Source organism: Pinus tabuliformis, chromosome 7 (assembly GCF_031772625.1).
Source record: "Pinus tabuliformis cultivar Carrire ecotype Pingquan chromosome 7, CPIR1, whole genome shotgun sequence".
NCBI classification, from domain to species: Eukaryota; Viridiplantae; Streptophyta; class Pinopsida; order Pinales; family Pinaceae; genus Pinus; species Pinus tabuliformis.
In genome coordinates, this window is record NC_142293.1 from 493,243,599 (window position 1) to 493,271,311 (window position 27,713).

General features: G+C 41.0%; 1 protein-coding gene and 1 pseudogene across 1 annotated transcript in view; one reads left to right on the forward strand and one right to left on the reverse strand.

Annotated features, from left to right (window-relative positions):
• Nucleotides 1-404: 404 nt before the first annotated feature.
• Nucleotides 405-27,713, reverse strand: part of LOC149248187 (protein FLUORESCENT IN BLUE LIGHT, chloroplastic-like) — a 104,096-nt gene continuing 76,787 nt past the window's right edge. Inside the window, exons 3-4 of the mRNA XM_089458364.1 lie at nt 1,195-1,512; nt 405-900 (exon numbers count right to left, since the gene is read on the reverse strand). Coding sequence (XP_089314490.1) covers nt 698-900; nt 1,195-1,512 — 521 coding nt within the window. The 3' untranslated portion in view covers nt 405-697. The remainder of the gene's footprint in view (nt 901-1,194; nt 1,513-27,713) is intronic.
• LOC149248188 (GPN-loop GTPase 3-like) lies at nt 3,692-5,694 on the forward strand (annotated as a pseudogene).

The window sequence follows — 27,713 nt, forward strand, 5'->3', positions numbered from 1 at the left end:
ACATCACCATAAAGCTCAAAGTAAAAATTGTCTCCAAAAGTTTTCTTTTAATGGTAATCAATTTGAGTTGACTAACACATTTAAATGAACTCAAACAAATATTAAATATAGGCTAACTAAAAAAAATACAAGCACACAAGATATTGAGTTGACGGTAACCATCATGACCATCCATAATACATATGGAATGATTTACATAATCATTGCCGAAACATGGTTCCAAAGTTTCATGGAAGCTGACATTAGGTTGGATTCCATAATAGCGGATGTTTGCAAGACCTAGACGTTATGAAAACTTGTGCTGTAATATTATAAAGAATTACAGCATACTACCCCAGTGAAATAAACAATGTCACATGTAAAATGATCTCATAGCAGATGTGAAATTGATTATCCAAAAGATGAGAAGGAACAACTCGTGCACATGAAATTTATATAAATAATTACTGGCACAATTTGAAATGGTTAATTTACAGAACTCTTAAAATTGTGATCTAACAGGGATATGACAAAACCAGATAGTGATAATTAGTTTAAACTAATACATAAAATTTCAATCATGCATGATAACAAACTCATCCAAAGAAAACATAATCAACTGCCAAAGTATTGACATGCTCCTTCGGTAACTGGTATATAGCTTTACAAAATAAAGTGAAGCCATTGCCAGAAAATTAGCTCCTGCCATTCCAATCAGTCAATCAGTCTCTAATCTTTCTATGTACTTATCATAATATTTGGCCGCTGTTTCCAAATCCCCGAGTTCAGTATAGGAATCAGCAATTGCTCCATAAGCTTCTGTATCTCCTGTGTGCTCTTTCGCCTTCTCTGAAATTGATAATACCATGGAATGATATTTTATAGCTTCACGAAACTTCCGCTGTCGTTGGCATGATGCCCCTGCACAAGTTACAACATGTCATAACTAGAATGATTTCAACTATGGAAACGGCAATTTCAAAGCCCTCGCCTGAAATCTCTATAGGAGTCAGGCTAAACAGATATGCCATAACAAGTAAAAATGATCCAAGCAGAATTATCATCCTTTCATTCCCATCGATGATAAACTAAATGAAAGAAGACCTCTGCATTCCCATCGTTGAAATACAAGACCACTGCCCTGTTTGTACAAATACTTCACTGAGGCTAGTATTTGAATCTTATGTCATAATTTTTAAGGTAAAAAATGTTTACCCAATCCTCGAGCTGCCTTTTTAGCTTCAATAGGATCCCCAAGAGCTTGAGCAATTCTAAGTCCTTCTTTAAATTCTTCAAATGCTTTCTGTGGATCCTGAAGCCTGAGATATTTCTTTCCTTCCTTTAGCTTTGACATCATCTCATCTCTTCTTGTATCAATTGTCGTTTCCATCCCAGGGGAGCGACCAACTGGTGCATAGGTCAGGCTTGGTGCATATGACTCTATCCGGGCTTGTCTTTTCAATTTCGTATTTATTTGGCGCAACTGATTATTCAGCCGTTCCAGTTCAAATCTTCTTTGTCTTGCAATCAAGCCTTCAAAAGTTAATCATCAGTAAAAATCAGGCCAAATAGAGTACACAAAACAGCAGATTTGGAGAGTGAAATTAAACACCAACACTAGTATGTATACTCGAGAATACAATCAAGTGTAACACAATATCATCATTCAATAAATCTGTTTTATAAAGAGAATTTACTCACAGCTACGAGTGTATAATGGAAAAACACCCGTTTCCATGTGCAATTAGATCATTAATATGCCAACAGATTAAAGCTGTAGGCACTTGTAGGATTGATTCATGATAACCAAGTCATCAAAGTAAAATAAAAAACATAAAATCAATATGTTAAAAATTGATTATTAGGTTAGGACTTCAGTTTCTGTTACTGATACATCTCCCTGTTGCCTTCCAAAGACCACATCATATACATGCATGTATATGAAGTTATTGTTGCCGGTTGATAATACACAATAAATTGGGCTGGGTATCTTTCTGTTTTAAGTAGGAAAAACCATTTCTTTACAGTATATTTTAGAGCATTATCAAAACAGTAACATCTGAAGAGTTGATTCTATTAAATTTAGCCAGCTGAAGTTCTTTTTGGAGACCTAAGATATACCATTAATGACAAGATCTTCATAGTTGCTATGTATTTGATGAATTAGCCTGCAGAGCATGAAAATGAGTTTTCTACACTAATAAGTGAACTTAGATCTATTTTTTTTGGACATGAGCTTATAGTCTAACAGAAAAATGGATAAATTGCCCAACACCGATCTTGAGTTCTATCCTTGGCAGAAAATCAGCAATGGCAACTCTTGTGACTCTTGTGATAGGAAATAAGCAAGCTGGCTACCATTTGGATCTCATGCCTAAGCGTCCTAGTGAAGATCCAGGCTACCCGACATTAGGATTTCATTCCTAGGCTCCTACTATAAGCTACGTACTCAGTTGCTCCTGCACCTAATGGTACCATGGAAAATGTTGTATTGTGTCAAGACTTGATGTGCTTTCCGATGTGATATATACCAATGTTGCACGAAGCGGGAGCGAAGCGGGAGCGAAGCGGAAGCGTTTTTTGGAAGCGGGGACGCCGAAGCGTCATTTTCCAAAAATCTAGGAAGCGAAGCGTCCGCGGAAGCGTCTGCTATATATATATATTTTATATTTTTTTGCATTTATACTCAAAACAAACATCCCAAATACCAAATTAATTGTAGAAGACATGAAAACATGCATATTTTTGCATAAATCAAGATAGATATAACATCCATTGTACATTAATGATCTAGAATCTAGATTCTTCTCCTCTTGTCTAGCCTTTGCCTCTACCTCGATTGTCTAGGGATATTAGTCAACATTGCCCAATTTTGATCAAACTACCTAATTCAAGACTTAAAATATGGTAGAAAAAGCTTAACATGTTTGATCGATGATTTTGACTTGATTGAAAGGTAATTTTTTGCTAAGGGCGTGCCGCGTGACAAAGGAGTTCAACAATTAACACCACCAACACCAGGGTACATATAGGGCTTGGTGCTCTTGATTCAATGCTAATCGCATACCTTCATACTTGATATAATCTAATGAAATGCCACAATCCCATTGATCCTGAATACCTGAAAACTGTTAAGTCTACTGAATTTTGAATAGGATATGAAATTCTATTTTCTCCATATGAAGTCCAATGAGGCTGGAACCACTCTCAAACATTCTGAGTCATTTCATGGTAATGTTAAAAATTTAAGTAAAAGGATGAAAATGAAAAATAAAGGAGAATGTCACTTTTACTTTAAGAATTTAACATTACCATGAGGGAGCATCTGCTATATTTATATTTTTTTTTGCTTTCATTTGTCACCCTAACCCAAGGTGGACCCACCCCCAACAAGCAAACTCACCTAAAATTTAAAAAAAAATTGAAAAAAAAACGATTTTCTAAATGCTTTTCCGGAAGCTTTTCTGGAAGCGTCTGGGAAGCGCCGTGGGAAGCGAAGCGCGCTTCGGCGCTTCCAAATTTCCAGGAAGCGTCTAAAAATTTCGGAAGCGCGCTTCCGGCCAAGCTTCCTAGGCGCTTCCGTACGGGACGCGCTTCGGGGCTTGGAACCGGGGGGGGGGGGCGCTTCGTGCAACACTGATATATACAATGTAATGAAAAAGAAATTTCAACAAAAATTTATTTCTAACTTATATATGATAAATGTGTCAAAGATTAGAAGCTTCCAACTGGGAGAGGACTAACTTATATATGATAAATATGTGTCAAAGATTAGAAACTTACAACTGGGAGAGGACTAACTTATATATGATAAATATGTGTCAAAGATTAGAAACTTACAACTGAGAGAGGACCGATTATCATAGCTCTTCATTTATAAAGCTTGGCACTAAATACCTTTTGAAGATCACACCGAAAACACTGCTCTAAGATTGCACATTTGAACAACTAGACTAGCTCTAAATTTAAAGACGTATATTTCACCTTTTTGGAAAGTCATTCTGAAGGAGAGACATGTAACTAGTAACATAAAATTCATGCAGGAAGCATCCTGTATAATGAGGACTAACAGAACACATGGAAAAATAGACAATATTGATGATCAAGGAAAGAATATGCTAGTCAAAGGGCATTTTTTCTATTCACCCTCTTTACTGTGAGTTGGGATTGGACTTGTTACCCACCACTTTGTTGGGTACTGTTATCCGCTCGCCTGTGGATGAATTCTCCTCACAAATCTGTCAGGAGAAGGAAGAAGAACAGGAGTGACAAAGTCTGAAATGGAGAGAAGCCTCATGTCTGAATTCAGGTCTGAAAACAAGGAATCTGTAGCATTATTGTATGGGCTATGCATGCCCTGGAAGATTGTCACTGGGCCTGTGGGCAGTGGTGAGATTTTAGGGACCTTATATTTTCAGAGATTGTCATGAAGGAGAGTTTGGAGGATTGGCTTAAAGAACAATTGGAGGATTCTTTCGATAGTGATTATGTTGTTTTTGATTGTGCAGCCTGTGTCATATAGAACAAAGTATCCAAGTGGTTGTATGGCATCTCTTTTTGCCATGTTGCGACCTGAACTCATGTGAATTTTTGGCTAAGAATTAATCTGGATCATGCTACAAACAAGAAAGAAATGGAGAAGCTCTTGACCCAAATACAAGATTATTGATAGCAGATATGAATGAGCAAATGGCCCCATGGTTTGCAAAATTAAACAAAGCATTGGCAGAGCTGCTTGATGGCTGTAATATGGTCAGCTTCTTGCCTCTTGATATCAGAGAAGAAAACAGGATGCAATATATATTCTGTCCCAAGTTGATAATACCATTCAGTTTAGAGAGAATGTCGATGTGAAGGTTAAGGATTTTAATTCTGACGATGGAGATAATTGTTGGACAAGTTGCTGATTGTATGTTGAAGAGATCTCTGCGATTGTGGATACCCCTTAGTGGAACTTTTCTGCACAAAGTCCTCTGCAGTTTCAGAGAGACCTCTCATCAAACAGTAGAAAAAATGAAGTACCAGTTTAGTTGGAGTGCAGGTGCCAGCAGAGTACCCTCCTGAATGGACGCAACATGACCTGTAGCATCCTTTCAGCCTAGAAAAAAACAGAGTGCTAGCATTATTATTTTTTCACTTTACGTTGAAAGTTCTGAAGCTGTACCCCACACACACACACACACTTGTGCAAGGAAGAGAAAATTTGTTTAGTGGCCAATCAAAAAATATGAGTTTGGATGCTGAGCCAACATAAAATATAGGAATAGGCTAACCTAACAGGTCTAGGGCTGACCTCTTTATTTGTCGATGTTGATAAGGTTAGAATGGCGCTCTATGAAACTGTTTTGTCCATGTTTTGAAGGTCACATCCACCATCGATAGCATAGAATACTCACTTGTGCAATGAGAGGGTTTTGAAATGTTAGATGAAGAGGTTGCTTGCTTGATTCATGGGGGTGACTAGCCATTTTGAGACATTATGAATGCTGGAGTGCCAACTTTGAAGCCTCATACATATACATACTAGGAAGCATCACTTTGAAGAGCTGTTACCCTTGAGGAGATTTTCATGGCTGAACATTAACCTTATGAACCACACGTCCACTTTTGGGAGCTGAGTGTTTATTTGCATGCCACAAGTTCACTTCAGAATGTTACTTGTATAAGAGTACATTGCTGGCTTTCATTCCTCGTGGCAAAATTCAAGTGTTTCAGAATCTTTGGAGTATGGATGCTACCGCTACGAGCAGAAAACCTTTTTTAAAGATGTGTCTCAACTTTGAGGACCCATGCCCCTTAGATTTTGTACATGTGACATGAATAATCCACATTAATTGTATTTTAAATCAATTAAATAAAAGGGTCACCTGCCCCTCCATAGGCTAGATTAGGGGCTTTTAGGCTTTAGCATAGAAAAATAGTCTTTTAATGAAAAGGAAGTTTAGCACCTCCTGCATAAATACAGGTGCACTTTCGCTCATTTTCTCATGGTTGGATTGGGGGAGAAATTCCTTAACAAGTCTGAAATTTATTTGATTTTATCTTCTTACTAATTTGGTTATGGAAGGATGAGTTGAGCAACCTCTTGAAAATGACTTCTTGATGTGGAATGTGCTCTTTTCTTGGATGAATATTGATGAAGCTTGGACGAATGGATGATAATCTAAGTAAGTGGACTTTCTTTGCTTTGATTATGTTTATGGATGATGGCAATTAAGTATTATGAAAGAAGGCATAATATTTTATTTTCATTATACCTCTTGACCAAACAGTTCTTCCAAGTCTTTGAAGAAGGAGCAAGTGGGTTTTGTTACCGCTTCCAAGCCTAGGCAAAGCCTCACTAGGTAGATCCAGTCCTTAAGGCAACAAGAGATTGGCTACCACTATCACCTAAACATCCTTTCTCCAACTATTTAGTGGTGTTTAAACCACAAAGGAGGCTTCCATATGATGATCACCTAAAGGATATTCAATAAGAATGGTTCAAGGTGATGGATGGATGATTCGGGATAAGGTACGGCAAAGCCTGTGTGACTAGGATAATCTTCACCAAAGTTCAAGCACTCTATCCTTAGACCACTAAAGTAAATTATAGGGCTATTATAAGTTAGAGCTTCGTAGATTTTCAATGATTGGGTATACAATGTCATATAACAATCCGAAGAAAAAAAATCTTACAATGGTAAATCAACAAAAGATCCAGAATTTCAACTATATATGAAGAGTTTAGGGCCTGCAACGGAGTTTTTATGGCTGAAACATGCTAAAACAGCAAAATATGATGATGTCAGCACTAGAAATAGGGCCTTAACCTAAGTCACCTGACACGGGGATTCGGGATTCGTGGTGTCGGATTCGGACACGTTGACCCCCCGGAACAAGACACGTAGGATTCGTTATATATTATTTTATTAAAATATATATATATATATATATATATTAAAAATTAGATATTTCTTACACAAATTTTAATTAATGATACAAATTTATTGATTTCAAACATAGATCTTCATCTATAGCATGCATAGTACATACAAAATTCAAATACATGTCAGTGGTACTGGTCACATAAATCATGATTCATAATTCATAACTGAAAGACAACTTACAACTACAAGATAGTAAGATAAACACACTGACAAGTGACAACACATTTTTGTTTAAAGCAAAGTGATAAATATCTCGAGGCATTGAAATCTAATATTGGTGAAGAGTACAGCACTAATGAGATTGACTCATTTTGCAGAGAGCATGGTATCAAGTGGAAATTCACAATCTATGCCAAAGCAGAATGTGATGTGGAGGCATTAGGTCGATTTTGTTTATGTTTCTAATCAATGACCTGGGATAAAAGGATTTAAATTACCCTAGATTTTGCAATGTGGGGCAAGCCTCAATAGCATGTTATTTCACATAAAAGTTGTAAACCATACACACGCTGCAACTTTGTGCATAGTTGCGCCCAGAAAAGATATGGAAACAAGAAAACCAAGTCCAATCAAAGAGAATGTGAAACATTCTATTGAAAATCTAGATGATACATGTAGAAAAGGAAAAATAGAAACCACCATTAATGACTTACAAATAAAATGGCTATCTTGTGATCCTATAGTTGAAAGATTCCTCAATCAAAACTTCTCGTTCAAATAACTTACTTGATTGACATCATCATGAACAAAACCTTAATAAGTACATCCTAAATATTTACTCAAATCCAACATCCACTATACATATAGGATTTCCAGTATACATCTAACCGTGTTACACTATATCTTGCTAGAAATAAAGGGAATGCAACCAGCAAATATCTTCCAAAAGATGGTCCGGACAAACACAGGTCACTTTTCCGCCAAACGAATCCTGTACACACTGTCAAAAATCGGGACACGCTGGTGAATTTCATGACACGCTTGGGATTCGACGTGTCCTGATAGGATTCGACGTGTCATGTTTTTTGGACACGTTTTTCGGGTGAATCATGTCCGACATGCCGGATTCGGACACGTGGCCCCTATATAACGAATCCGGTTACTTAGGTCTTAACTAGTGTTGCACATATCGCGATAATATCGGAATTATTGTGATATTATCGCCGAAAACCACCTTGCCGATATTATCACAGGTACTTATCATGATAAATTGGGCAAATCAAAATTATTGCAATAATTTCGATCGAAATTATTGCGATAATTTCGATTTGCCCAATTTAACTGTTCCGAAATTCGCTTTTAAGCATCCGGGTCCAGTTTTTTTTGGTCATTTTGGTTTTTTTCTTTCTAGGATTGAGCTCTAAGAGGTATAGCGACCTTGTGACCTGACTATAACCACTAAACAAAGGGATTTCCATAGATTTTTTGCCATTAGCTAAGTATTTGTGGAGTGGATATCTACTCCAATATACCATTTCCACATTTCTAGGTATGTAAAAATAAATTCTCCTTCATTTTCTTTGTTTTTCAAGATCTAGTATAGGGTATGCAATGTTCATTAGATATACCTCTGTTTTCTCTCTTTGATTGGGGGATTTAATACTTATGTAGCTAGGGTATTTTAATTGGAGCATTTTTCATGTTTTTTCAATTTTGTGGATTTGTATTCTATTTCAGAATTTGTAATTCTAAGTTCCTCTCAGCAGTGGGGGAAACCCAATCCTCGGGCACACCTTCTACAATGCCTGGCCCTCAGCGTCCTCACCTTTCTTTGTGCCAAGATCTGTGCCTGGGGGCAACCTTCTATTTGGTCAATGGTGAAATCGAAGGAGAAGGAAGAGGCTAACAAAATTGTGGCCAAATGCTTTCTATGGAGTGACATACCATTCAACATTGCCAAGAACAACCCATTCTACCATTCCATGTTTGAAGTTGCTGCCATTGTTGGTTCGGGCTACAAGGGCCCTTCTTATAATGACTTGAGAGGGCATCTCCTTCAAGGGGAAAAGGCTAATTGCACAAGGAGATTGGCTGAGTTGAAAGAATCATGGGAGATCACAAGATGCACCGTTATGTCAAATGGTTGGACAGATGGGAAGGGCAAGTCCATTCTGAATTTCTTGGTTAATTGTCCCAGGGGGACAATGTTTATCAAATCTATTGATGCATCTGCATATGTTAAAGATGCACAGTTATTATGTGAGTTATTGGATAACTTCATTCAGGAGATAGGTCCGCAATATGTTGTCCAAGTCATTACAGACAATGTTGCTAACTATGTTGCTGCTAGCAAGTTGCTCATGGAGAGGTATCGGACCTTATATTGGACTCCTTGTGCCACCCATTGCATTGATTTGATGCTAGAGGACATGGGAAAAATTCCTTGGATCAAGGAAATTGTTGAGTTGGCTAGGAGTGTTACAAAATATATTTACAATCATACATTTGTTCTAACACTCATGAGACAGTTCACAGGGAGCAAGGAGTTGGTTCGTCCTACTATCACATGTTTTGCAACTAGCTTCATTTCTCTTCAATCTCTTCACAATTCGATGTTGGAGTTGCAAAGGATGTTTCTCTCAGATGAGTGGAATGCTTGTGTCTATAGCACAAAAGTGGATGGGCAAGCCATAGCCCAACTTGTGAGACACAACTAGAGTTTTTGGATGGGAGTGGAGGAGTTGTGTGCTATCAGTGAACCTTTAGTAAAGGTTCTTCGCTTGGTTGATGGTGAGAAGCCCGCAATGGGCTACTTGTATGAGGCCATGGATAGGGCCAAGGAAGTTATCCATCAATACTATGAGGACAAGGGGGAAGAGGGATTCACTAGATGAGATGAGATATGGGGTGTGATTGATGAGCGATGGAACAACACTCTCCATCGTCTGATTCATGTAGCAGGGCTCTACCTCAACCCTGCATTCTCTTATGCATGTGGATTCAGGTTTGATGCAGATCATGGTGTTGACTTCCACTGAATGCAATGAGATTTCCAAACAGCTTGAGGTATATAAGTTGAGTTCTAGGACATTTGGGTATGATATGGCTATCCAAGACAGGACCGCAAGGATGCTAGGTAAGCTACAAGTAAAATTTATTTCAATTTCAAATTTCAATGTGTTTCCTTTCTAAGTTTCTATGACTATCTATGATTCTATTTGAATTTTGACATTTGTTACTTAATGGAAAATTGAAATATAAGTCATTATCTTTCCTTGGAAATTTGAATCCTTTCCATTTATTTGTTGTAGATGTTTGGTGGGAAAACTATGGTAGAAGAGTCCCAAAGTTGCAAAAACTTGCCATTCGAGTGCTAAGTCAAACTTGTAGCTCTTCAAGGTGTGAGCGCAATTGGAGTGTCTTTGAAAAGATACACTCCAAGAAGCGCAACAGGTTAGAAACTTAGAAATTTTCAAATTTAAATTAATTTTTTTTATATAAGTTCATTAATTTAATTTATGGCATATGTGGGACATCGTCTTGAATCCTGATTAAATGATTCCTCTAATGATTAATCACAAAATGTTCCTCATGCAGGTTAGATGTCCACCACCTCAATGACATGGTATATGTCTACTACAATCTCAGGTTATGGGTCAGGTAGATAAACAAAGTACCTGATACAGATGCCATTTCATTGGAGGCACTTGACACCACAAGTTCGTGGAGGGTGGAGATTGAGAGGCCTATTATGGAGGAGGCACCTGAGTGGTTGGAGCAAGAGAATGAAGGGGAGGAGGTGGAGGAAGAGGAGGAGGAGGAGGATGCCCCACTTGTAGGAGAGACATATATAGAGCAAGGGGAGGATATTTAATTTGAGAGTGTGTCAAAGATACAGCTATTACAACCACGACCACGTGCACAAAGACTGGCAATAAGGGGAAGAGGCGGAAGACATCCAACTTCATCTTCCACATTTTCCCCAAGAGTTTCACCTTCCATTTCATGCTCAAGCCCAGGCTTGGCTCAGTGCGTCCACCCACTGCTTCTAGAGGAAGAATGACACCAATCACCTTTGCCCATAAAAGGGGTAGAGGGAATCTTTGAAACTTGACATTTTAGTGCATCATGGTTAGCCTTGTACGCTTGTAGTATCTAGATGCCTCATGATGATCATCTCATGAGATAAACCTTTTTGTTTTGATGCAATTTTCTTTGATCTTATTAAGACTTGTGACTCAAGAGAGTCAGAACAAATGCCATATTTCAGTATCGTTGTTTGTTGTACCACTTGACATCTTATACATTTTATATAGTAGTTTTATCTTCATATTTATGTGACAATGTGTTTATTTGATGTTGATGCTGCTTTAGAAGTTTAAAAAAATGAAAAAAATGAGTATTTTTCTAAGTTTCCCAATATTGCCAATAATTACAATTTTGGACCCCTGGCGATAAATTGTCAATAACGATAAGTGCAACATTGGTGATAACATGCAATGAAGACAAAATTTTGACTTTAGACAAATTTCAATGCAATTCCTATTTAAAGAGCAATGATACATCAAAGAAAATTATTTCATTAGCAATATTTCATAAAAACCCTAACGCTAACCCTAGATATTTAGAATTTAAGAGAGAAGAAAGACAATTTAGTAAAAGCAGAGGGTTGGATCAACACCACCTAGACTAGTGCCTTGTTCTAAATGTACAAATGGAGTTTGTAATATTCCTAGCAGGAAATACCAATGATAACAAAGAAAAATTCAAGCATGCAACACAAAATTTCAACTCATGCATAAACAACAACAAGTAACACCAGAAACTGCGGCACATTGAACCATTTTATTAACTGAATAAGATGGAGTACAAAATGTATGAGAATAGATGAACCTGGGAACCCAGGTGGAGATAAAGGTACCCAAGCGCTGAAGATGGCTCTGCAACAAGAACTGTGCCCAACCAAAAAGAACTGTTGCAACTGTTGGGGATGAACTGTTGATTTGGCCCTCAAAACTACTCAGAAAATTCAGCAAAATTGACCACAACCTCTACACCACGAACCCACAAAAAGCCAGCAAGGAATTGGGCTAATTCCGGCTAGTCCAAAAAGCCGTAAAAATATGCACTCCTCTCTCTAATAGTTAGTGCGCACTGTTGAAGAAGGATGTTGCTCTCAAGCCCAAAATCACTTCGAAAATCTCTCCAAAATCCCCTCTACAAATCCCTCCAACAAGACATCCAAATCCCAACAATTCTCTCAACCTCAAACTCCCTTAGCTCTACCCTTGTGCAAGTCCAGCCAATCACACTTTGTGTGCTACCAAAAGCAATTGAAATCCTCCTCTAAACTCCCTTCACTTCAGCCCTGGAAAACACCTTAAATCTCCGGGAAATGTTAAGGCAATCAATCCCAAAACACCCAAAATCTAGCATGCCCTACAACAATTTCTCCCAAGGAGTGTGTGCTCCCCTTCTGCGCCCATTCTACCCCAAATGATGGTTGAGTGTACCTACAAATCTCCCCAGAACAGCTCTAAAATGTAGTGATAAGCTCCCCTAGGGTGGCACTCGAAGTTCGCCGAAGAAAGAGTGTGAGATTTCCACCCAAAAATCTCGTGTTGAACAACACAAGTTAACTTGGCTAAGCAGCTCAAGCAAACAAGAGTTCAATTTTGAATTTGGCAAAAAGTCCCAAAATGAGGCCCTCCACCTCTGTTTAACTTTGTTTCTCCTCCTCTCTCCTTGTGAGCTCCACAAGTCAACCTCCCTTCCCTCTTCTTCCCCACAAGTGCGAATTCTCCTATGGGGTGTGAATTCCCTCTTGGAGTGCCCCCCACATTCCACTTCTTAATTTTTCTCCTCCTCCTATGTTTGGAGCCTTCTTTCATCAAAATGCCAAGTGGGGTCCTCCTAACACATTTCTCGTAAGTCAAAACAAGTCAAAATACCAAAATTTGTGCAAAAATATATAACTTAGTGAAACTTGCTAAGTGGGAACATCACAGTCCTCCTTGCCCAAATGTTCATTGTCCTCAAGCAACTACAGTGATGGATGTTGAAGTACTTGTTCTCCTTCCCAAGTGGCATCCTCCTCAGGTAGGTCCTTCCATTTCATAAGAAGCTCACGAATAGTCCTGTTTCTAAGCTTCCTCTCCCTCACCTCCAAGATGGCCTCCAATACCAAAACCAAATGTCCCTCGTCATCTAAGGGTGGTAACTCCATGGTAGTTGTCACCTGTTGCCCCAAGGCCTTTTTTAGACACGAAACATGGAACACGTTGTGCACCTTACTCCCTAGTGGGAGTTCCAGCTCATATGCTACCTCTCCAACCCGCCTAGTCACTCTATAGGCCCATAAAAGCGTGGCTTGAGCTACTTAGCTCCCTTCTACTTCAGAGTGTATTGTTTGTATGGTTGTAGCCTTAGGAAAACCAAGTCCCCAACCTCAAAGTGCCTCTCAATCCCATGCCTTTTAGCATATATCTTCTATTGATTTTGGGCAGTTTGTAAGTTATCCTTAAGAGCCCTAAGGATCTCTTGACTCTCATGAATCTAATCTTTGGCCCTTGGGGCCCTACTGTCTCCAAAAATGATGTCAGCAAAAGTCAAAGCACCGTAACCATACAAAGCACGAAAGGGAAACATACCAATAGACATGATAGGTGGTGTTGTAGCAATACTCCCCATGGTGTAGCCACTTCACCCATGCATGTTGTTGCCCTGTCACATAGTTCCGCAAGTAACCCTCCAATAACTTGTTCATGATCTCGGTTTACCCATCAATTTGGGGATGATTTCTCATGTTGGACATGAGCTCATTACCCACCAACTAGAAAAGCCCATGCCAAAATGCCCCCCTAAATCGATTGTCCCAATCACTGATAATGGTCTTCGGAAGACCATGCAACCTAAAGATCTCTATGAAGAAGAGCTTTGCCACCTCTGATGCTAAATATTTGGCTGGGATGGAAAAAAGTGGGAGAACTTTGTCAACCTGTCAACCACTACATAAATGCAGCCACGCCCTTGTACCACTAGCAGCCCTATGATGAAGTCCACGGATATGCTCTCCCACTTCCCTGTTGATTTGGAGTAGCATCGGATGTGCTCTAGCCATGAAAATTGGGGAAGAGGCTAAAGCACATGAGATCTCCAAGACCCAAAAATGGTTTTGGGAAATTCTACCCAATGAGAGAGATATTAAAATAATTAATATTTTTAATGGGTTCTTAAGTCTAAACATAGGAAAGTAAAAATATTAATGGATATTAATATAAAATTGGGTGAGAAGGTTTTAAATGACATGGATCAAGTCAAATCTAATCTTATCCATTGATTAGAGATGTAATCTCGGCCGTTGAAGACTCAATAGAAAAAGTATAAGAGGAGGCTTGAGGGTCAGTTGGAAATACACCAAGTTGATCAGTTCGATTTTCTGGAGCAGGGTTTGTTGAGAGAAATCAAACCACTGACCAGAGTTGTAGCGAGGGGCAGTGAGTGCATAGCAAAGAGGCAGAGATAATGCTTAAATACAAGCGTAGAGGCAGAGAAGGCTACGCAAAGCCAGCAGGAGCCATGCAGAGGGCCAGAATGACTACGCAGAGGGCCAGAGGGCCTGCGTGGGTGACGCAGAGGGCTAGAGAGTCAGCGCAAAGCATCTATAGGTTCACGCAGAGGGTTCTAGGTTGACGCGTCAACCAGGAGGGCTAACGCGGAGCCTCAGAGAGGCGTTGGAGAGAATTTCGTGGAGCAAACTTTCTGAATGTTTGCTTCTGAAGAGAGGTATTACTGCCAGATTGATTTCTTTGTCAGGTGAGCCAGTTTGGCACCTAGTTGTACTCAAGGAAAGATGCTTAATAATAAAACCCTCGGAACTGCTGCATCGGTTTTCCCAAGTTGGGTTTTTTCAGGGATGATTGTCCAAAAATAATGGTGTCCCTTGTGTGTTTGTCTATTTCTTTCAAATGATGATCTGTAGATGGTTGAGACTGCATTGTATTTATTTCAGTATTTATATGGTTAAATAACTTGTTCAGGAAGCCGCAGCAAGAAGAGGCCAAGGCAACGAGGAGATCAGGGATTGATTTGTGGGTTAAACAGGGCACCCAGTTGTTGAAAGGAAGGCCAAGTTGCTTGCTAGGAAGACATAATTAGGAGACATCTCTCACAGGTCTGTTTGGGCAGTGTTTTGTGGACAAAATTCTTGTATGGTGCTGGTCGTATGCTACAGGTGGATTATGTGCTAGGCCGCAAGCCATAGCACCATAGTTAGGGTCTGCGTAGGGAGGATTAAGGGCTAGTATATGCCCAGAACAGCAACGTACTAAGTGTGGAGTCTCATGAAGGTGTGCCACAGTCTTTGAGGGTTGTATATGGACTGTTAGATGTGTTTGTAAGGGTTGTTGCAGCATGACCAGATGCCCTAACCAGTGACAATATAAACAGCAGTGAAAGCAGACTTGGAACAATAGTGTTTAACGTATGTTGGGTTGTTGTAGGTTACAATGGGACAGCAGCAAGAATGGTGCTGCAAACACAAATGGGACAAAAAGAAATCATAGGAGCAGCAGTCACTAATAGTGGGACAGCAGTGCTAGGAATATGACAACAAGGTGACCCATGAAGTTTGAATGCACGAGAGTGCGGCAAGATGCATGGGCAGCATGATAACATTGATGGCATGGTACAACAATGTAACAATGGGACAGCACCAAAGGCATGCTAACAATGAAACAACAGTATGGTAAGCAAGGTGCAGTAAGCACATGGTGGCAAGCATGGTGCAGCAAGCACATGGGATATTATGGCAAACATGGTGCAGCAAATGGCACATGATGAAGTACAGTGATTGGTACTGCCATGATTGGTGAAGCATGATGAGATGCAGCATAGTGATGATGGGTGCAGCATGGTGTAGCACGGTGAGGTGCAGCATGATGATGAGGAGCAGCACAACGATAGGTGTAGCAAGACGATGGAGTCACCCTGGAGAATCAGTGGAAGCAACATGTCTTCAACTAAGTTCAGCTACCTCATGTATCATCTTAGAGATGATCTATGCTCTTATTTAGATAAGTCAAAGTGTTGACTTCTGTTGTGAATGTATTATCTCTCTCTCTCTCTCTGCTGAACTATCGAAGAACATATAAGAAGAATTGATCAAGGGTTTCCCCACATTGGGGTTTGTCCCTAGCTTGCGCCACATCTTGTGTCCTCTTGTCTTGGCTTGTCTTCTGCAGTCTATGTTTATGTTCTATCTGCAATTTACTTTAATGTTGATGTGATTGTTAATCTGGAAAAGATATTGAGCTAACTGTGAAAATTGAAATAAATTGCTTTAAGCATAGAACATACCTAAAACTAACATGGTATTAGAGGTGAGGTGAAGACAAAGCCCAAGCAAGAGTGAAAGAGCAATCACTGAAAACAGTTGGGAAAGGGCAATAGGATTAGTGGATTCCTCATCCCTCTTCTAATTCACCAAGGGTGAAGTCGAAGCAGAGAACATTATCAAAATGGCACAACGGAAGCCTCTGATGGCCTACCTAGAGATCACTTCAATGGGAAGTTCGAATCTAAAGGTGGAAGGAAAGGCAGATGCCTTGGTTGTAATAAGTCCAGTCATTATGCGAAGGAGTGTCTGAATGGTAGGAACACATCACTTGATGATGATAACAATAATTCCAGGGACAGCTTCAATGATCGGAGGTATGACAGGTAATGCAAGTCATCAAGGAAATAGCCAACTCTTCAAGAAAGCAAGGAACCCCAGGCACTTCATCGGATAGAAGGGTGCTCTCTCTAATTTGGTAGAGATGGAAACAATCGTGGGATTATACTTGGAGTCGATGCCACCAATCTCGGAAAGGGTGTAGGGAATGTTACCCCTCAATTGAATGAGGGTAACTCGATTCATTTACAAGAATCTCTTTTATGTACCTGATCACAAGAAGAACCTGGTGTCCATTTTGGCAATGAAAATCAAGGTTTCAGGGTGGCATTCATCGATGGAAAGGTACGTGTTTGAAAATAGAATTTTCAAAGATGCTTTTACTCATGGGTTCAGGGTTGGCAATTTGTATCAAGTTGCAGGATGGTCCATTGGGGACCATGTCAGTTGTCACATCTCATCTATAGCACCGGAGGTCTACTTTATGGGGCCCTACCCGATGTGAGTCAGATGGTGACCGGGATGCCTGAATTCAAAAAGAGCATGAAGGTACATGTCTGAGATGTACCGAAGGAAAATCTTACAAGGGGACCATTCCCCTCATATAGCAGGTCCACAGGTTTGGAACAACCCGAGGGGTTTGAGATTCATGATCGGGAATCTCATGTATGCAGGTGGAAGAAAGCCCTCTATGGCTTGAAGAAAAACACCCCGGGCTTAGTATGAGAGGATTGATAGCTGTCTGATGAAGCTGAGATTCACTAGGAGTGAAGTCGATCCAAACCATTTGCTCAAAGGTTGTGGATGATAGACCCCTCATACTGGAACCTTCTGAAGACGACCTCTTTCTGACAGGTGCAGACCCTCTCATTTGCAAAATTAAGAGGGAGTTGGATTCCGGATTTCGAATGGTGAACTGCAAGCCCGTGACTACCTCAATGGAGCTTAACTTTCAGAAGTTATGTGGTAGTGATGCCAAACCAGATTTGGGAAATGCCTCTAAGTTTCATAAACTCATTCGCATTGGTGTTTTTGGTGAACTTTCGTCCGGATATATGTTTTGCAATTAGCATGTTGGGCTCATATTTGGTCGAGCCTCACTGGATTGGTGCCAAAAATCATTTGAGATATCTTTAGGGATCCCAGAATTAATCCCAACTATGTCAGTCTTACTGATCAAGCAAACAAGAGTTCAATTTTGAATTTGGCAAAAAGTTCCAAAATGAGGCCCTCCACCTCTGTTTAACATTGTTTCTCCTCCTCTCTCCTTGTGAGCTCCACAAGTCAACCCCCTTCCCTCTTCTTCCCCACAAGTGCGAATTCTCCTAGGGGGTGTGAATTCCCTCTTGGAGTGCCCCCCACATTCCACTTCTTAATTTTTCTCCTCCTCCTATGTTTGGAGTCTTTTCCGTTTTCATACAAAATGTCCAAGTGGGCGTCCTCCTAAAAAAAGCCCCTATTTCTCTAATAAGTTTCTAAAGTTACATGTTTCAGAAATATCAAAATTTGCAGTGCAAAAATATAATTACTTAGCAAAACTTGTTAAGTGGGAACATCACAATCCTCCTTGCCCAGATGTTCCTTGTCCTCAAGCAACTGCAATGATGGATGTTGAAGTACTTGTTCTCCTTCCCAAGTGACATCCTCCTCAGGTAGGTCTTTCCATTTCATAAGAAGCTCACGGATAGTCCTGTTTCTAAGCCTCCTCTCTCTCACCTCCATGATGGCCTCCAGTACCAAAACCAAATGACCCTCGTCATCTAAGGGTGGTAACTCCATGGTATTTGTCACCTATTGCCCCAAGGCCTTTTTTAGGCACAAAACATGGAACAGGTTGTGCACCTTACTCCCTAGTGGGAGTTCCAGCTCATATGCTATCTCTCCAACCCGCCTAGTCACTCTATAGGGCCCATAAAAGCATGGCTTGGGCTACTTAGCTCCTTTCTACTTCAAAGTGGATTGTTTGTATGGTTGTAGCCTTAGGAAAACCAAGTCCCCAACATCAAAGTGCTTCTCAATCCCATACCTTTCAGCATATATCTTCTATTGATTTTGGGCAGTTTGTAAGTTATCCATGACAGCCCTAAGGATCTCTTGACTCTCGTGAATCTAATCTTTGGCCCTTGGGGCCCTACTGTCTCCAAAAATGATGTCAGCAAAATTCAAAGCACCGTAACCATACAAAGCACGAAAGGGAAACATACCAATAGACATGATAGGTGGTGTTGTAGCAGTACTCCCCAAGGTGTAGCCACTTCACCCATGCATGTTGTTGCCCTGTCACATAGTTCCGCAAGTACCCCTCCAACAACTTGTTCATGATCTCGGTTTACCCATCAATTTGGGGATGATTGCTCATGTTGGACATGAGCTCATTACCCACCAACTAGAAAACCCCCTGCCAAAATGCCCCCCTAAACCGATTGTCCCAATCACTGATCAAAAGACCATGCAACCTAAAGATCTCTATGAAGAAGAGCATTGCCACCTGTGATGCCAAATATTTGGCTGGGATGGAAAAAAGTGGGAGAACTTTGTCAACTTGTCAACCACTACATAAATGGAGCCACGCCCTTGTACCACTAGCAGCCATATGATGAAGTCCACGGATATGCTCTCCCACTTCCCTGTTGATTTGGAGTAGCATCGGATGTGCTCTAGCCATGAAAATTGGGGGAGAGGCTAAAGCACATGAGATCTCCAAGACCCAGAAATGGTTTTGGGAAATTCTACCCAGTGAGAGAGATATTAAAATAATTAATATTTTTAATGGGTTCCTAAGTCTAAACATAGGAAAATAAAAATATTAATGGGTATTAATATAAAACTAGGCGAGAAGGTTCTAAATGACATGGATCAAGCCAAATCTAATCTTATCCATTGATTAGAGATGTAATCTCGGTCGTTGAAGACTCAACAGAAAAAGTATAAGAGGAGGCTTGAGGGTCAGTTGGAGATACACCAAGTTGATCAGTCAGTTTGATTTTCTGGAGTGGGGTTTGCTGAGAGAAATTGAACTAGTGATCAAAGTTGCAGCGAGGGGCAGTGAGTGCATAGCAAAGAGGCAGAGATAATGCCGAAATACCATCGTAGAGGCAGAGAAGGCTACGCAGAGCCAGTAGGAGCCATGCAGAGGGCCAGAATGACTACGCAGAGACCCAGAGGGCCTGCGTGGGTGACGCGGAGGGCTAGAGAACCAACGCAGAGCATCTGTAGGTTGACGCAGAGGGTTCTAGGTTGACACAAAGGCCAGGAGGGCTGACGTAGAGCCTCAGAGAGGCGTTGGAGAGAATTTTGTGGAGCAGACTTTCTGAATATCTGCTTCTGAAGAGAGGTATTACTGCAAGATTGATTTCTTTGTCGGGTGAGCCAGTTTGGCACCCATTTGTAGTTAAGGAAAGATGCTTCATAATAAAACCCTCAGAACTGCTGCACCGGTTTTCCCAAGTTGGGTTTTTTCAGGGATGATTGTCCAAAAATAATGGTGTCCCTTGTGTGTTTGTCTATTTCTTTCAGTTGATGATCTATAGATGGTTGAGACTGCATTGTGTTTATTTCAGTATTTATATGGTTAAATAACTTGTTCAGTAAGCCGCAGCAAGAAGAGGCCAAGGCAACGAGGAGATCAGGGATTGATTTGTGGGTTAAATAGGGCACCCAGTTGCTGAAAGGAAGGCCAAGTTGCTTGCTAGGAAGACCGAATTAGGAGACATCTCTCGCAGGTCTGTTTGGGCAATGTTTTGTGGACAAAATTCTTGTATGGTGCTGGTCATATGCTACAGGGGGACTGTGTGCTAAGCCGCAAGCCATAGTACCACAGTTAGGGTCTGCGTAGGGAGGATTAAGGACTAGTATATGCCCTGAACAGCAACGTACTAAGTGTGGAGTCTCATGAAGGTGTGCCACAGTCTTTGAGGGTTGTATGTGGATTGTTAGATGTGTTTGTAAGGGCTATTGCAGCATGAACAGATGCCCTAACCAGTCGTAGTATTAACAGCAGTGAAAGCAGACTTGGAACAACAGTGTTTAACGTATGTTGGGTTGTTGTAGGTTACAATGGGACAGCAGCGAGCACGGTGCAGCAAACACAAATGGGACAGAAATAAATCATAGGAGCAGCAGTCACTAATAGTGGGACAACGGTGCTAGGAATATGACAGCAAGGTGATCCATGAAGTTTGAATGCATGACAGTGCAGCAAGATGCATGGGCATCATGATAACATTGATGGCATGGTACAGCAATGTTACAATGACAGCATGATAGCAGCAATGTTACAATGATGGCATGGTGCAACAATGTAACAATGGAGCAGCAAAGGCATGCTAACAATGAAACATCAGTATGGTAAGCAAGGTGCAGTAAGCACATGGTGGCAAGCATGGTGCAGCAAGCACATGGGATAGTATGGCAAACATGGTGCAGCAAATGGCAGATGATGCAATACAGTGATGGGTACTGTCATAATTGGTAAAGCATGATGAGATGCATCATAGTGATGATGGGTGCAGCACGGTGAGGTGCAACATGATGATGAGGAGCAGCACAACGATAGGTGCAGCAAGGCAATGGAGTCACCCTGGAGAATCAGTTGAAGCAACATGTCTTCAACTGAGTTCAGCTACCTCATGTATCATCTTCTTAGAGATGATCTATGCTCTTATTTCGATAAGTCAAAGTGTTGATTTATGTTGTAAATGTACTATCTCTCTCTCTCTCTCTGCTGAACTATTGAAGAACATATAAAAAGAATTGATCAAGGGTTTCCCCACATTGGGGTTTGCCCCTGGCTAGCGCCACATCTTGTGTCCTCTTGTCTTGACTTGTCTTCTGCGATCTATGTTTATGTTCTATCTGCAATTTACTTTAATGTTGATGTGTTTGCTAATCTGGAAAAGATATTGAGCTAACTGTGAAAATTGAAATAAATTGCTCTAAGCATAGAACATACCTAAAATTAACATGGTATCAGAGGTCAGGTGAAGACAAAGCCCAAGCAAGAGTGAAAGAGCAATCACCGAAAACAGTTGGGAAAGGACAATAGGATTAATGGATTCCTCATCCCTCTTCTAATTCACCAAGGGTGAAGTCGAAGCAGAGAACATTATCAGAATGGCGCAGCGGAAGCCTCTGATGGCCTACCTAAAGATCACTTCAATGGGAAGTTCGAATCTAAAGGTGGAAGGAAAGGCAGATGCCTTGGTTGTAATAAGTCCAACCATTATGCGAAGGAGTGTCCGAATGGTAGGAACACATCACTTGATGATGATAACAATCATTCCAGGGACATCTTCAATGATCGGAGGTATGACAGGTAATGCAGGTCATCAAGGAAATAGCCAACTCTTCAAGAAAGCAAGGAACCCCAGGCACTTCATCGGATAGAAGGGTGCTCTTTCCAATTTGGTAGAGATGGAAACAATCATGGGATTATACTTGGAGCCGATGCCACCAATCCCGGAAAGGGTGTAGGGAATGTTACCCCTCAATTGAATGAGGGTAACTCGATTCATTTACAAGAATCTCTTTTATGTACCTGATCGCAAGAAGAACCTGGTTTCCATTTTGGCAATGAAAATCAAGGTTTCAGGGTGGCATTCATTGATGGAAAGGTACATGTTTGAAAATAGAATTTTCAAAGATGCTTTTACTCATGGGTTCAAGGTTGGCAATTTGTATCAAGTTGCAGGATGGTCCATTGGGGACCATGTCAGTTGACACATCTCATCTATAGCACCGGAGGTCTACTTTATGGGGCCCTACCTGATGTGAGTCAGATGGTGACCGGGATGCCTGAATTCAAAAAGAGCATGAAGGTACATGTGTGAGATGTACCGAAGGAAAATCTTACAAGTGGACCATTCCCCTCATATAGCAGGTCCATAGGTTTGGAACAACCCGAGGGGTTTGAGATTCATGATCGGGAATCTCATGTATGCAAGTGAAAGAAAGCCCTCTATGGCTTGAAGAAAAACACCCTAGGCTTAGTATGAGAAGATTGATAGCTATCCGATGAAGCTGAGATTCATTAGGAGTGAAGCCGATCCAAACCATTGCTTGAAGGTTGTGGATGATAGACCTCTCATACTGGAACCTTCTGAGGACGACCTCTTTGTAACAGGTGCAGACCCTCTCATTTGCAAAATTAAGAGGGAGTTGGATTCCGGATTTGGAATGGTGAACTGCAAGCCCGTGACTACCTCGATGGAGCTTAACTTTCAGAAGTTATGTGGTAGTGATGCCAGACCAGATTTGGGAAATGCCTCTAAGTTTCATAAACTCATTCGCATTGGTGTTTTTGGTGAACTTCAATCCGGATATATGTTTTGCAGTTAGCATGTTGGGCTCATATTTGGTTGAGCCTCACTAGATTGGTGCCAAGAATCATTTGAGATATCTCCAGGGCACAATCTCTCATGGATTGAGACACACTATCGGAAATGTAAAGCTGCATGATTATTCTGATGTTGATTAGGCAGGCAGTGTGGAGGATCGCAAGAGCACTTAAGTGTGTTGATTCTCTTTGGGTTCTGCTTGATATCTTAGATGAGCAGGAAGCAGAAGACGGTTACCACTGAGACCGAATACATAGCTACGAGTATGACCTTGTGTGAAGTTGCCTGGCTGTGGAAGTTCTTCAGTGAGCTGTTTATACACATGATGGATACCACCATGATCTTCTATGTCAACCAGGGGGGGGATTCGATTGTTGAGGAATCTCGTATTCTATGATTGCTCCAGCATATAGACATCAAATACTACTTTATCTGGGATATGGTACATCGATGAGCGAGAAGGCTCCATCGCATTGGCACTGATGTGCAAGTAAAAGACATTCTGTCTAAGCCCCGAGGAAAGGTCAAATTTGTGACTTTCCGAGAACGGCTTGGAGTCGTTGAGGGACGCTCTTATGAGGGTCCTGCACGATGCATGTATTGAGCTCTGGGAGCTTTGGGGGAATGGGGGTACTTCTTGGAGCAACAAGCGACCATTGGACAACTCACCCTCCCCTAATGGTGCGCTCTGTACAGGGTGAATGGTTTAGCCTTCCCCTGTGATACCCCGTGGCAACTTATGGACAGGATGAGTGGTTATCCTGTCGAGGCATCCTAGTATCCTACCCATGCATTCTTGGACTCATGGGAAGTACCTCTCATCTGGCCAATGAGCAAGGAAATGGGGTTAGGGACCATAGTAGTACTATCGATGTATGCATCGTTGTATCTACTGTACTCCTTATGCTAGGATGCCTCCATTGATCTGGGATCAATGAAACTGACCTGGGATCAATGAAACTGATCTGGGATCAGTATGAGTGGTTTGAGACACTCTCTTTTGATATTGATCTAGGATCAATTGGAACTGACTTTGGGTAAGTAAGAGTGACATATTCGGGATTAATTCTGGGATCAGTAAGAGTGGTATAGTCGGGATTAATTCGGAAAGGGTTCAAAAGTTGAAAAACTCGTTAAAGTCGAGAGTTTTTTGAAAAAGTCGGCAAAATTAGAAAAAACACAAAATTATTCATTTTTTTTTTAACATCTAGAGTCGAAGTCATAGTTTAGAGGTGTTTTCAATATTTTACTACAATGTCATTCTTTACATGTGAATTCGATCACTAAAAGCATGTTACACTCTTGCAGTCTACATTCTAAGTGCATTTTATCACCAATGTTTTTCAACATTATCCACAAAAAATATGATCATAACAGTGTTGATTCTTGGGAATGTTCTTCAGCTATTTACACTTCCTTGCTTGCTAGTCTGGGTACTCCTTGTCCTCTTGCTCTTATGTCTCACAATAATGCTCATCGTGGTAGGTATGCACTTCTTTTTCATAGTCTTCTCAGTTTCTTATAGCAGCCTTCTGACAGCTTAGCCTCTGGCTAATGTCTCTTCCCTGTATTTTTTGCACATCTCATATAGATCCCTATTGTTTTGCAGACATAACATCCAGCAAGAGCAAACCAATAATAGTTGTATATGTTTCAACATTCAACAGAATATAGCAACTAAGCAATTAATTTTTTCAGTAACACCAACTACAATGCTCGAAATTAAGATTCAACAACAAAACAAATTGCACAGCACAATGTTATCATCAAATTTATAGGGCTATGTTTGAAAGATCCCACTCTCTGCCTTAAGATTAAACAGCAAAAAATTATATCATTTTCGCCTTTGCGGCCTCTTTATCCACGGCCTAGGAGGGAGGCAGACTTTTTGGGTCGACTCCCAATTAAATCGGGAGCATAACGATTAAATCGCGATTTTTTCCTTTCTAAAAAAGTCGCCAAAAAGTCTGGGGATTAAATCGTTTAGTTTAAAAAATCACAATTTTAGGATTAAATCGCGATTTTTTGCAAACTTTTTCCACACTGAACTCACTCTCTTTCGGAACTGATTTGGAATCAGTAAGAGTGGTATGACACACTCTCTTAATATGGAATTGACTTTGGGTCAGTAGAGAACAGTATGAGACATTCTTGATCAATTCTTCTTCTTCATGGTTCAACAGAGCAGAGCACTAATGGCAGAGATAGTAGAGTCTGGCAGATGGATCAGCGGATGGAGTTCTCCCTAGTTGAGAGGGAGTGTTAAAATTGGCAACTAGGGCCAAACTCCATGTGGGTCATCTTATTTATGGCAGCTGATATTTTTCATGGATCCCTCTCATCAAGAGGTGTAGGATTGATCTAAAGATCATCCGATTCCAATAAGTATTCATGGAGTTATGAATTTATTTGTGTTATAAGACAATTCGTCAAGGTCAACCAGCAACTAAATAACACCCACATGTGCCCAACATTTTAGTATAAGAAGAGATGACTTGGGAGTCATTTCACACACACTTCTCTCTTGATTTCTCTCCAATTGCTTTGGGTTTTAGTGGAAGAGAAATCTAGGAGTGGAAGCCCTAGACATTGGAGGAAAGGAGGCTGCCCTAGCCGCAGCAAAGAAGACAGGCCAATGAAGCTATGGAAGGGATCTATAGGTTGACCTAAAGGAGCCCTTACCTTTGTCATGGATGAAGTTTAACGCAGCTTTGGAGGAGGCCTTAGCAAGCCCTACCCGCAGTCCTTAACAAGCCCTAGCCACAGGTAGCCACAACAAGAAGAGGCCAAGGGTGGGTTAAACAGGGCACCGAGTTGCTGAAAGGAAGGCCAAGTTGCTCGCTGGGAAGACCGAATTAGGAGACCTCTCTCGCAAGTTTGTTTGGGCACTATTTTGTGGACAAAATTCTTGTATGGTGTTGGTCGTATGCTACAGGTGGACTGTGTGCTAGGCTGCAGGCCATAGCACCACAGTTAGGGTCTACGTAGGGAGGATTAAGGGCTAGTATATGCCCAGAACAGCAGCGTACTAAGTGTGGAGTCTCATGAAGGTGTTCCATAGTCTTTGAGGGTTGTATGTGGACTGTTAGATGTGTTTGTAAGCGTTGTTGCAGCATGACCAGATGCCCTAACTAGTCACAGTATAAACGGTAGTGAAGCAGACTTGGAACAATAGTGTTTAAGGTATGTTGGGTTGTTATAGGTTACAATGGGACAGCAGCAAGCACGGTGCTGCAAACACAAATGAGACAGAAAGCAATCATAGGAGCAGCAGTGACTAACAGTGGGACAGCAGTGCTAGGAATGTGACAGCAAGGTGACCCATGAAGTTTGAATGCATGATATCGCAGCAAGATGCATGGGCAGCATGATAACATTGATGGCATGCTATAGCAATGTTACAATGACAGCATGATAGCAGCAATGTTACAATGATGGCATGGTACAGCAATGTAACAATGGGACAACAGCAAAGGCATGCTAACAATGAAACAACATTATGGTAAGCAAGGTGCAGTAAGCACATGGTGGCAAGCATGGTGCAGCAAGCACATGGGATAGGATGCAAAACATAGTGCAGCAAATGGCACATGACGCAGTACAGTGATGGGTATTGTCATGATTGGTGAAGCATGATGAGATGCAGCATAGTGATGATGGGTGCAGCATGGTGCAACGCAGTGAGGTGCAACATGATGATGAGGAGCAGCACAACGATAGGTGCAGCAAGGCGATGGAGTCACCTTGGAGAATCAATTGAAGCAGCATGTCTTCAACTGAGTTCAGCTACCTCATGTATCATCTTCTTAGAGATGATCTATGCTCTTATCTAGATAAGTCAAAGTGTTGACTTTTGTTGTAAATGTACTATCTCTCTCTCTCTCTCTGCTGAACTATTGAAGAACATATAAGAAGAATTGATCAAGGGTTTCCCCACATTGGGGTTTGTCCCTAGCTAGTGCCACATCTTATGTCCTCTTGTCTTGGCTTGTCTTCTGCGATCTATGTTTATGTTCTATCTGCAATTTACTTTAATGCTGATGTGATTGCTAATCTGGAAAAGATATTGAGCTAACTATGAAAATTGAAATAAATTGCTCTAAGCATAGAACATACCTAAAATTAGCAGTAATTAAACAAGTAGGTGAAATAAACCAGATAGTGCAGGAAAATCTCTAACGGGTTAGACTTAGAAATTTCAACATGGTATCAAAGGATTGCAGATCACAGGAGAGCTGAAGGCACCCGCTGAATCAGAGAATTTGCAATAGAAATCGTTGTCCCGAGAGACAGAAGTTGTTCCTAAGCAGAAAGCAGCAGAGAAGGAGTGACGCAAAGGGCCTGCGTCATCATTTTGAGCCAGAGAGAGGCCAGCACAGAGGCAGAGGAAGGCAGAAGAGGCTCACAAGGAGCCACGTCATCCTACTCAACCAGGTAGGAGTGACACAGTTGGCTAGAGGAGCGATTCAGCCACTGTCGAGATTGCGCAAAGCCAAGAGGCTCAGTTTCTTCAGTTGTTGGGGCATAGGAAGTTGTGGGCAGATTGTGTAGTGTGAAATTGGTGGGGTGTTGTTGCTGTTGAAACAGAACAATACCTAATGGGACAGAACCAAGGTAGAGGGAGTCGCTACCTAGGCAAATTTCTAGCCAAGAAATCCAGATTAGTGTTGTAGGAGCAAAGGGGATCGGAGAGGTACGATTCGATAGTTGGCAGAAGGATTTCCAGGAGGGAAATCGAGACTCAGAGGGAGTCTAGAAGAGAACTTCCAGGAGGGAAGTAGAGACTCAGAGGGAGTCAAAGAGAGAACTTTCAGGAAGGAAGTAGAGACTTAGAGGAGTTGAAAAGAAGAGCAGAGA